The sequence below is a fragment of the Neodiprion lecontei genome, chromosome 6, assembly GCF_021901455.1.
Source record: "Neodiprion lecontei isolate iyNeoLeco1 chromosome 6, iyNeoLeco1.1, whole genome shotgun sequence".
Taxonomy (NCBI): domain Eukaryota; kingdom Metazoa; phylum Arthropoda; class Insecta; order Hymenoptera; family Diprionidae; genus Neodiprion; species Neodiprion lecontei.
In genome coordinates, this window is record NC_060265.1 from 20,913,993 (window position 1) to 20,925,624 (window position 11,632).

The 11,632-nt window shown below is 35.7% G+C and overlaps 2 protein-coding genes across 10 annotated transcripts; one reads left to right on the forward strand and one right to left on the reverse strand.

Moving 5' to 3' along the window:
* The first annotated feature begins 66 nt into the window (after positions 1 to 66).
* Positions 67 to 6,008, forward strand: LOC107220219. 6 transcript variants are annotated; one of them, XM_046742495.1, is made up of 5 exons: positions 141 to 156; positions 1,132 to 1,479; positions 2,142 to 2,429; positions 2,645 to 2,924; positions 3,019 to 6,008. In XM_046742495.1, the coding sequence occupies exons 3-5, from the start codon at positions 2,209 to 2,211 to the stop codon at positions 3,514 to 3,516; spliced, it is 999 nt and encodes a 332-aa protein (XP_046598451.1). In that variant the 5' UTR covers positions 141 to 156; positions 1,132 to 1,479; positions 2,142 to 2,208; the 3' UTR covers positions 3,517 to 6,008. The 6 variants fall into 6 exon arrangements, with proteins under 6 accessions (XP_015514206.1, XP_046598451.1, XP_015514203.1 ...); XM_015658720.2 differs by lacking the exon at positions 1,132 to 1,479 and having other exon boundaries at positions 67 to 156; positions 2,235 to 2,429; XM_015658717.2 differs by lacking the exon at positions 141 to 156 and having other exon boundaries at positions 185 to 1,479.
* LOC107220213 (histone RNA hairpin-binding protein) lies at positions 5,218 to 7,618 on the reverse strand. Of its 4 annotated transcripts, none has more exons than XM_015658705.2 (3): positions 7,259 to 7,610; positions 6,372 to 6,963; positions 5,218 to 6,200 (listed from the first exon to the last, which is right to left on the reverse strand). In XM_015658705.2, exons 1-3 carry the CDS (start codon positions 7,332 to 7,334, stop codon positions 6,032 to 6,034), a joined length of 837 nt encoding a protein of 278 aa, XP_015514191.2. In that variant the 5' UTR covers positions 7,335 to 7,610; the 3' UTR covers positions 5,218 to 6,031. The 4 variants fall into 4 exon arrangements, with proteins under 4 accessions (XP_015514191.2, XP_015514192.2, XP_015514193.2 ...); XM_015658706.2 differs by having other exon boundaries at positions 7,263 to 7,603; XM_015658707.2 differs by lacking the exon at positions 7,259 to 7,610 and adding an exon at positions 7,114 to 7,251.
* Positions 7,619 to 11,632: the final 4,014 nt, after the last annotated feature.

Here is an 11,632-nt window from a genome sequence, read left to right on the forward strand (position 1 = left end):
GCAGCCGGAGAAGGGGAGAAGGTTTCATCCTCAGGGGGGATAATAGGCGCCTTCCCACCTTCGCGGCTTTCGATCGGAGTCGTAGGTGCGGACATGTCAGCGCGGCCCTGTGCCAATATTCTAATTCCGATTCCCAAGATTTGCGGATGGTAAAATGTACGTACGTTTTTCCGTTAACTGCTTTTACAAAATCAGAGATTCGGTGTTACGCGATGTGCGCTTACTTGCGTTAAAACAATTTGACTGAGAGCTGTTGACATAATGTATTTAACAAGTTGTCGCAGTTTCATATTTGAGCTACGAACACCTTGAAATTGAGTTAAAATCTTGTGCAAGAAATTTGAGATCTCTAGCTTTGTTCATATATTTACATTCCCAAATAATCTTGATAATTCTTATCAATTTTTCGTCTAGTCAATGTATCTCTGGATAACTTTGTTAAGATAAAGTTTAGTTCGTGACGATATATCAATCCCGTCATGGAATTAGTGTAGGTAATTTCCAAGCTATGATTTTATCAATGTGAGGATTATGGTATAAAAACGGTGTGTAAATTGTCTTGACTTTTAATATCATAAGCACATCGGTGTATTGTGGGTTGCCGATCCACAAAACCACAGGCGTTGTTTACAGCGAATTTTGGAAAATTACCAATCACTCAGACGACATACAGCCAAAAATGATACAAAATGCGATGCCAAGTTAAGTTTCAAGTTAAGGATTCCTCCTAGACATTGAATATTGGAATGTCTATTCATCGTCTTTTGTATGACTTTTGAGAGATTTTCGTTACTGCTATGTTTTGATACGGTTTCCATACATCCACAAGAAAGCACAGAATTTGATTTATCAACCCTGCCAGGAACTGCATGTATTTTGTCAAATTGCAGTCTTTGAGCATTAATAGGGCATAAATATCCATTCTTAATAAAAATGCATTACCTAATTTTGAACTTGATACCAAACGTTAAGTATAATTTACCTCATTCGTATTGAATCGCCATGGAAGATGACACACGTCATATATAACGTTAATTACGACCTAGCGCCTCTGTTGGACTTTTCCAAAGCTTGATGTAAATATGGATGCAAGTGAATTTTTTTATGGACCTAGTGATATAGTTGTCATAGCTTTGTAGCCGGGGGTATTTAATACGTTGACTCTTAATGGTGTCTCGACAAGCCGGACCCATCTTTATTGAACCCCACGTGGTGCTTTCGGAAATGAATCAGTTGAAAGCTTATGGATCATAAATAAGTAAAACTAAAACTGATAGAAGTGATTGAAGCCAAATAAAAATGAATTGTCGAATAAAGTATAGAATATTGAAAAATAAATAAACACATACTACATTGGTATTTACCTTAACGGGACATAATCAAGAAGAAATAAGACTTTGTAACCATCGTGCTCACAGTAAAAAAAAAGGAAAAAGAAGAACCATCGTGCTATCCTCCGTGATATGGGGTGACAAGCTGGTAGGTTAAGTCTCTTTATCACTCAACGGTACACGATTTAAGAAATTATCGTCTAACGTTAAGTTGTCCGTGCAGATATTATCTACAAATTGCAAAGTAAATTCGCAATAAATTTGTACTGTACATGTCGCACACGATTTATAATCACAGTTCAAATTTGCAACTATCCTATTTTACAAGCTATTAAGTACGCACCGTTTTTCATCATCATCGTGATTATTCTTTTCGATTCGCAGAGAACTACTTCAATTTAAACTAAACCGCTAATCAATAATTGATCAATACCAGCACTAGCGAATTGAAAACGGGGTTGTTTACCGGCGTCTAATTCAACGTCATTTCATCGTCGAGAGAAGCGGTCAATCAATTACATACGTATACGGCGTATGCAGAGAAAGCTCGAAATAAGATTTGTCAAGTCATGTCAAATATCCTTTAGTCATCTTACGTCACCGATACGTCTAGCGGCCGAATAAGATATAAATACCGACGTCTTAAGATACGCGTCAATTTCGCACACAGTTTTTGCATTGAGCGTTAGGACGTCATTGATCATTAATCTATTTTACCGTGACGTAAGAAGTTTACGCGAAATTTACATTTTAAGGTGATTAATACAAATTCCCCCCAAAAAAATATAACTGAACAGAACCGTGTTTTAGATCCCGATATCAATATATATACAAGAATTAACTGTTTATTTAACCTGTCTCTCAATGCAATTGCTTGATGACTGACTTCGGTTATGTCAACAGTTTGTTTACAAGTTACATAGTAAATGCAATGGAAGTTAGCGGTGCTGAAAAGAAATCACCGCCAGGTAGCATTCCAAAAAAGTGTTGCCAGCTGGAAGCTGGAGACCTGAATATTACTTCAACCTGGAAAATAGTCAACGATAAATTACTCCACAATACAATTTCTACTACCAGCTTCAAAGAATCGTCTGGAAGGTAAAATAAATTTTGTAGTAAATTAGCAAACAAAATGCGTAAATGGATACGCATTACACAATACACATTTGACAGTGCATTTGAAAAGTTGAAAACAACTTATAAGTGAGTACAAGACTGTTGTGAAACGAGGACTATGATTTAAAAAGGGGAATTGAAAAACACAACGAACTTGTCGCCAATGATTAAATCTATTTTCATTTTCATTTGCACAGAGCAGAACTAGAAGATGTAGTTTCACTGGAAACATGTATAAGACTGGAAGGAAACGTGCATGATAAAAGGGAGCCATGCAACATTGATATTAAGTTAAATAATGGTAAAAAAATAGCGAGGATTGCCATAGTCTCGGAGGCATTTCTAATTGAATTATACAAGCAATTTGGAGAATACGTCAGTACCGCGCATGCGGAATTCATTGATGAATTTGAACAAAGTGCTGTGTATTTTGCAGACATATGCCTGAGTCCACCCACACCTGAAGTTAGCATCAAGGTAACTTTAAATTCATTCTGTAATTATTCAAACAAATTTTAAACATAATGGTGAAAAGTGTGTGCACTGGTATAAATTGTGTCTATTTTTGTAGTTTGCCAGACTGAAGAATCCTAGCACAGCTATGTGGTTGTATGGAATACGACTTTCCCTTACAGATTCTAAGCCTAGTACAAAGTCTCAAGAATTTGATTACAACGTTATAGGTGAATTGTTGCAAAGTAAAGCCGGATCGTCATCAAAGTCTAATAATTGGGCAAAGAAGATTTTGGAAAAATCAGAGGCTCCCGTAGAGAATTTAAATCCTGAGCTTGATTCCTTTTATCAAAACTTTATGGGCGTCAATTTAGACTCATCGACGCACATACATTTCCCTCATAGGCAAGACTCTCGAACGACTGCACCTAGGAAACAAAATGTGGAATGTATTGGTGATTCTGCAGATATTCTTGATTCCAACTTCAAAACGTACGTTGACAATAGGCTGAGAGAGATGGAGGAGAGACTCGCACAAAGAATAGACACAATAAATTATAAAACAAACGAAAAACTGGATGATATCCTCAAATTACTTAGTAATAGGCAAAATTGAATATTCGCAATGAATTTAAAAAGTACGGCAAATCTAACTGGTTCTATTTACCAGAAAAAGGGTAAAAATGTATCAATAGTGAAATGAGTAATTTGTAACTGATTCATCATAGATATATCATTTATCCGATGACTCTAGCTGTGTGTATAGTTATTTATCTAATTAAGTAGGTACTGTAACATATACTATACAAAGTCTGTACAGTTACTTGATGCAAAGCGTAGTACCATTCACACTTATTTTCAAATCCTTTTTCTACCTGATGTACTTATAAACAGGAGCGAACGGATCAAAGTTAGATGTGAAGATGAGGGTTCGTTTGAAATATGATTTTAATAGAACCAATTGTAGTAGGATTAGAAAAACCCGTAGTTCCCACCCTTAAAATTTCATGTTTCTAGTCTAAGATTGGCCTGCTTCAGATTTAGGCTTCGTTAATATGAGCCACGAGATACATTAGTAATTTGATCATTTTTCTATTCAAATAAAACACAAAACACAGCTGCTTTTCTTCAACCTTGCAACATTGCTGATCAAATTGTCAAACACGTAAGAAAGTGTTCGCAGATTCAGATTTTTGTGTTGAATATTTTTTCCTAAATTGCTTCATAGTATTCATTAAAATATATGACACTGTTGAACTACAATATGATAGAATAAGATAGAAATTACATTTCTAAAACACCTGGTATTGAGACTATCTCTATCCAAACTCGAGCAAAGAATTTTTCAAACAGCCATTCAAATAATGCATAATTTCTCATTCATATTTCAGGACAATATTAAGAGTAAGAATATGGAATAGAATATATCGAGCTTTATCAATTTCTTTCTAATTTTAAAAATGCCTTTTTGAAACTTTTCGAGATAATTTAAATAGAAAATGTAGAATGTCATTTTCAATTCCATGTAAATCACGATAATGTTATAATTAGATTCAGATATCTTTCAGAAAAATGACTTGAAGCCATCAAGTTTAGGCTATCAATTTCATACTGGAATCAAGGATAAAACATAAATTTACCGTATCGTGCTGAATACAAGTAAACTTCTGATTCTGACTTTATTTCATGAATTATTTTCTGAATATGATAGGAGGATACCTCCATGTATTAGTCAAGTACAAATTTGAACTAAAATTCAGAATGATACGGTTTTTGTAATAAAAAAAAAATATTCACCAGTATTCAAAGAGAATACTCAAACTTGAAATCTATCTGCAGCCCTTCGGATATAACCATCCAAATTATTATAAACTTCATAATTACACTGAAACGCTGTAGTGAAATATTTACCATAATTCTATAATTTATGTGACAATTGTATAAAATTTCTGTGATCGATGAAGAAATACTGTAGTATGTCTGAAATAAAACAAGGTGAGTGCTAATCAAGTTATCTCTATACAAGTGCTTGCTTCTGCTACAAGTCTTGGTCTGATTAGCATTCTACAGTTGGCCAACCTCTTAAAACTTCTAAAGATTCGAGTGCAGTCACACATACTATACCTGTATACGACTTGACTTTGAATAATTGTTTTTGCAAATAATCTGATTGGTAATTTCCAATGCAACAAATATTTATATAACTAAAGTGTTGTCCACATGCTCAGGTTGAATTAAAAATAAGAAGAATCATATGTTTAGCGAAGGATGTTGTTTTTTAGAAAGTATAAGGTTCAAATAAATACGTTTTTAAGAATATTTATTATTTATGTTTATTCTGTTATTTTTTTTTTGAGAACACATTTCCCAGTATCAAGGTCAGAAATAACGGTCAAAGTTTTTCGCTGTGAACATTCTACAGAATGAAACGAATTCCCTATAAATTCATCATACCTATACTCATTGTTCGCTGCATTCTGTTTGTTTCGTATCAGAACAAACTTTGTAGTTAGAATTGTTGACGTTATGCAAAATATAAAAAAATTATTGAAACATGCACACAAAATTAACGATTTACTTGCACAGACCAGGTTCATTGTGGATATCTCAATAACAATAAACACTGGCGTTCATCATAAGATTTTTAATAAGTACATGAGTTGAATTAAATGAAATACTGCCCGCAAAAATACTAAGTGAATTTGGTATTGTGCTGATAAAGTTCACTGGTCGTTTACAGATTTTTCAGATTGATTTAAATAAACTTGACTGTTTCTTATAGAATAATATGCAACTAAGTAATGTTTATACAAACTAACAAATTTACTTTTATAACATTTACAATATTGCAGTGCAGCATAGAAAAGTCTTATTACTTACTAAACAACTAGCTCGTAACACAAATGAATTCTTATAAAAAATACAGATAGTCGGATCTATAAATGGCAAAATGTTTTTGCACAATTTATGTAATTGAGAAAATGAAACAAGAAAAGAGCTACAATACATAGATGGTACAAAACGGTTTTGTACATAATCACAGTTTGTGTATCATGTACCATTCACGGCTCATTCCAAATTGATGATGGCAATGAGAAAAAATGGAGAGCTTTAGCAAAAAAATAAACTAATCATTGAGTAGACCCATCTTTTTCTTGAGCCACTTTGGAATCATTTGTATCAGGCGGATCAAAAACGTGTAATTGCTGCCGCCATAGTTTTACCATCCCATCCCATCCTCTTCGGCTACATTTAATGTTTTTTGGAGGTGTTTTCGGATGTTCTTTAGCACGGTTTTTTCTGAAATATCAACATACGATGTGAAAAAGGAAAGAAAATATTGATAGTACTTTAACCATTAAATATGCTGAAACGCTTTAGTCAGTCCATAGAATATTTATCATGCAATTAAGTTATTCAAATCACTCATAAAATTTGGGAAACTATATATTGTACAAACACACTCCTTACTTTGGTATAGATTGGATATATCTGTCATATCCGATTGTATTTTTGCCATAATCAATGTCCTTTTGCCTTCGTGCCAATGTCGAGGGATCAGTTTCATATTCAATTTTCCTTTTGCTGGTATTTGACGAATTTGTACTTGAGCTCGAACTGCTGTTATGTCTATTTCGGGATATTTTTGCTGGTAAAGAATTGTGGCTATCTTCTCTTGGCCTCTTGCCTAAGGTCGGCGAGTTATCTTCTACTTTGTTTAATGCTTGGTCTGCGTTACCTTTGGCATCAATATCTATCATTTTATTTCTACAAAGTAACACATCAGCAAAACTACTTTTTGGCTCATCATTTATCCTCAAACAGTTCACATCCGGTTTAGCAGTCTCATTATCGTTGCAAGTATTGTTGGTTGGCTTTTCAGCAACACACGGTTTTGTACTGTTTGATCGAATCTCGGCACTCAATTGTCTGATTGTGTGACTAACAGCTTCATTCAGAAGAGCATCCTCCTCTTCATTAAGAAGATCTAACCAAGATTCAGACATATCGTCCTCAACTTCAGTAGGAGCTGTAATATCCATTGTGCTGTTGTATAATACAACTGTAACCGAAAACAATATAAATTATGACTATGAGAAACTTGAATGCGAAATGTTTACTATATTTGATACGCTAGTGCCTGATCATCGTTGCAGTACAAGATTGCAAATAAATAACCTAAAACTCTTTGGGAATATTGAATAGTAAGTACCGTCAAACTGCCAAACTGTTCTTTAGAAAAACTGTAAAGATATAGGCAAATCGATGTCTTGCACTTCAAAAATAATTTCGTACGGCTAATGAAAGGGCAAAACTATCTCGTAATAGCGAGAACATATTAAAACGATAATGTATACCTACAATGATTGTGTTGAACTCTCGAATATTGTGTCCACGGTTTGATTCGCCAGGTGTGATGAATACTATTTTCATAACAGTACAAAGTGAAGTATGTTAACAATTATTGTAAAACATAATAACTGCACTCACGGTAAAGTTATCACGGTACGCATCAAATAACGTAAACATCGACGTGTTTCAAAATTAAAATCAAGTAATTGTAAGTAGGTATAAGTATAATAAATGCCCAGATATAAATGCTATCGAGCGTATTTGGCGGCAAACTTTAACCGTGAAAAATTAGCTATCGCGATCATGAATCACATTCATAATATACGAAGTTAGACGTTATTTCGGAAGCTTCGGTTGTGACGGAAAAATTTAAAGACGCTTATCATTGGGTAAATTTTTGTTACCAGCAGGTAAGTGGGCCTTGGTAGTCCTGAAGGACCCAGGGATCCAATCTGTAATTTCACTTTTCACATTTCCCACCATCCAAGCATTTTGATTGGTCGATTAAGCTTTGCAAACTAATCAGAATGCTTTGATGGTGGGAAATACGAAGAGTGAAATTACACAATTGATCTCCTCGAGCCATAAGAAACTGTTATTAAATGGTCATTGGGTAACAAATCAAAATGCATGAATATATTGTTCACTCGAAAGAGTGAGGAGCTGCGACCAGGCGTGGAAAGCAATAATACAAACGAGGCTTTGACTGAAGATACATAAAGACTGCTAGCTTTATGGGGCTTTTCGCGATCGAAAATGGTAGACTTAAATTCATCGTCGAGAAGCGCCTTCTGCATCCTTCCTTACACACGTACTCAATCCGGTAAGATGTCGGCAAGTAGAAGCGACACGAACTGATATTACTATCGCTCACCGCCCGTACCCAGATAATACAGGGTCGAAAATTATTATGCCTATGGAATGACGAATCGGGACAGACTGAAATTTTAATACAACTCCGTATAGACACCGTATACTTTTAAAGTACGCAAATTCATTTGGGCCTCATTTGGCAATGTCAATCTATCTCCATCGAATCAACAAAAATAATGTCATCTAAATAGATGCACAATAAACATGCACCTGCTGTTAACAGAGTTAAAAAACATGAGAGCTGTCATGGGACAGCCGGTACGAACGAAGTTCCTTACGCTATATTACTGCTCATTGAATAAATTAAGAACGTTTAATTGAAGAATAATTAAATGAAAAATCAAATATATGAAGGAATGGTAATAAAATCGTACGAATGTGTTTTTGAAAGATATAAAAAGAAAGAGAGGCAAAGTATAGACGTACGCTGTGAGAGAGCGCGCTGCGGCCCAAAGTATAGTTGTACGCTGTAGGAGAGAGAAAGAGGGGCGAAGTATAGTCGTGCGCTGTGAGTGAGAGAGACCGCTGCTGCCGTCTCCCACCCCAAGCGCTGAGACAGAGAGAGAGAGCGCGCGCACACGCTGGAATAGAGAGAGAGAGAGAGAGGGAGATCGCGCGCACTATAGCAAACGAGCACTATAGCCAAAAAGTGTCGGTTTTTTGGTGTCGTTTTTTTCCGCCTAGCCCCTACGGTGAACGAGCGATAAGGAACTTCGTTCCAAAACCTTTTCTTGATGCAAAGGATGCGAGACATAGTCGAAGAAGTTAATCCAAGAATCGAAATATACAGTTTTTCCTATGCATACCTTATGTATATTTCTCTACATATTTTTAATACTTAACTTGTATCATTAACTGAAGATAATAATATGTATCTTCAATCAATGTACATATCTTGCAGTATAGTCAATAAAATTCGGTTACCTGGAACAGATGAAAATATAATTAGTGACATATGTCGATACAGACAGAAATATACCAAGCTTAGATGAGAAAAAATATATAATTAACGAGAAAGAGACAAATTAATTTACTGAAACAAGCAAGGGGTTTGATTAGCTGAAGCAGACAAAAGGTTTGATTAGCTGAAACAGACGAAGGTATGGTTAGCACAATCACATGAGTTCAAACATTGGCAAAAAATGGGTCGAGTCCAACATGATATTAACTTTAATATTCGTCGCTTTCGATTATTAATTGTATTGATGAATGAAAAACATTCTAAATGATTTAAATCGACGTCTCTTTCTGCTTTGAGTTATTACAGTGAATATCTTTTCCAACTGAACATTGCATAGTTATCAGTGCATTTGTTAAAAAATTGATTTTGTTGACCTGAAACAGAAAATAATACGATCAGTGACCGAATATTTCTGTAAATTTCAGATATATTTCATAAATACTTACGTCAAGATTCTCCACTATCAGTATACACTACAAAGATTTTTGTTCCTGCGCGTTGAGCGCCGGTTTTCAAATTCCGGTGCTTACTCTCATAACTGAAAGGTATCAAGTCCACGCGCAAAAGGCGCCGTGGAACTTGAAAACTTTATTATTCGTCAAAAAATTGACCGAAGAGCTGAAAAATCAGCACATTGAGAGTGCGTAACTCTTTTATGTACTGTATGCAAAATCGATGCGCAAAAAAACGTGTCCGATTCCCGTTATTAATTTACGCGCATGAAGCTGCGTCCAATTCTCGTGATTAATCTATGCGCAACAAGGCGCGACAGATTGAACTCTCAAAAAATTCTTAGTATGTGGGACTTGTCCTAAAAATTCTGTAGAAACCCAATCCACATCTACATCTTTTAGATATCAGATACACTGTTATGCGGATTGTTGTTCTCAGATTACAAATCGAATTGAAATGAGGAGGGAGGTTGAAGGGCATGCATTATTGTGTGGCGTGACGGTCGGCGGTCCTCTTCGACGCGAAGTCTTCGAGCTCAGCATCTCTCCTCATCTAGCGTACCACGGAACGCGATAGATGGTCCAGAGATGCGTTTTGCCTATTCAGACGTTCACAGAGATCAATTGAATGGAATAACGATCGGTAATCACTAAATAATTGAATTGCATAACGACTGAAAAATGGTTGCAGAGTCACAAGAAGTGGAAAATTCAATCTCGTTAATATTCAAATGCTTACTAATGGTTGCGAAACTCGAATACGGAGTCTTTTGGGAAAAAAATTTCTGTGATCGTTTGACGCTGTGGATTACAAAAGTTAGTAACATCACGGTACATCGCGACCTTCTAACCCTCGCCTGTTTCCCAACGATGCCACCCAACGGAAAAGAGAGACTCACACACACATGCATAAACCCCGCGACGGATCCCAAAACGTCCACCTACCTACCCGGTTACCTATATTCGATCTAAACGATTCTCCATTTTTTCCAACACACATCATTCTTCATCATTTGCGCCGTGGTCACTGACTCACATTTTCGATGGTTACCTGTTTTGAGCAAAATGTTTTTGTACCACAGTCTGCCTACTCAGAATACAGTATCGCGGTTGTTCCCGCCAACCCTAATATGGTATGTATTATTTTAGGAAATGTTGGCAAACTACCGGTACATTAAACTTTTGTAAAATTGATTAAAAACATCCTGTATGACAATTAGCAATTTTCTAAGCGAGCTATGCTTGCAGTTGATCAATACTTGTTGGCTGTTAAGATTGAACACGATATATAACATAAGATGCATTTTGATTACGTTACGTTATGCCAGACTTCGGAATTTTATCGATTTAACAATAATGTTAATAATTGAATACGTTCAAACCTCAGGTGAAATCACCACTTTAACGACACCATCGGTAAATTCAAAAGTGGATTATTACATCACAATTCGATCTCGCGAGTGCCGAGTGAGCGATGGTTACCTGTCGCGGTGCTCATTCCACTTTTAGCAACGTGCAAATTTACTGAAAGTCAAGCACGTTGTGATCGTGAATGAGCCTATCCATACAGCTAAGAAATCGAAGATTTTCGTAGCAATCGTTACCGCCACGCTACGTGACAGAGGAATCCCGGGGAAATACCCATAACCTAACACGTGCAAACTCACCAACGTTGCAGAGATATGGAAAAGTTACTTGGAAGTCTTTGGTTAAATCTGTGAAAAACAAAACAGAACACTTGGATTAATTTAGCAAATTGGCTTTTCAGTTTTCAAATTAATTATTACTGTTGTCTAGTTACATATTTATGCATTGCATGTTATGCAAGAACAAAAGTTCAGCTTTAAATGCACCACCTTGAATTATCAATTAATAATTAAAATAAGTATTGTTACCTCGACTCTACGCTGCTCCACACTTTTACATGTAGTAATTCTTGTAGCATCTCAGGTTTATTGGTGAAGCGACGCACTTTTCATCTAATGCAAATCTTCATTAATCCCTTATACTCCAAAATTCCGCACCGCAATAACACCGATCCAACACTCACATTTTGTGCTGCAGCTGTCCGTTCAAACCGACTGAATAAACTT

Coding starts and splice junctions, on each gene's coding strand:
- LOC107220219 (XM_046742495.1), top strand. CDS start 2,209: ATGACTGACTTCGGTTATGTCAACAGTTTGTTTACAAGTTACATAGTA. Junction 2,430..2,644: donor TTCAAAGAATCGTCTGGAAG/GTAAAATAAATT, acceptor TCATTTGCACAG/AGCAGAACTAGAAGATGTAG. Junction 2,925..3,018: donor CACCTGAAGTTAGCATCAAG/GTAACTTTAAAT, acceptor CTATTTTTGTAG/TTTGCCAGACTGAAGAATCC.
- LOC107220213 (XM_015658705.2), bottom strand. CDS start 7,334: ATGAAAATAGTATTCATCACACCTGGCGAATCAAACCGTGGACACAAT. Junction 6,964..7,258: donor GTTCAACACAATCATTGTAG/GTATACATTATC, acceptor TTTCGGTTACAG/TTGTATTATACAACAGCACA. Junction 6,201..6,371: donor TATATCCAATCTATACCAAA/GTAAGGAGTGTG, acceptor TTGATATTTCAG/AAAAAACCGTGCTAAAGAAC.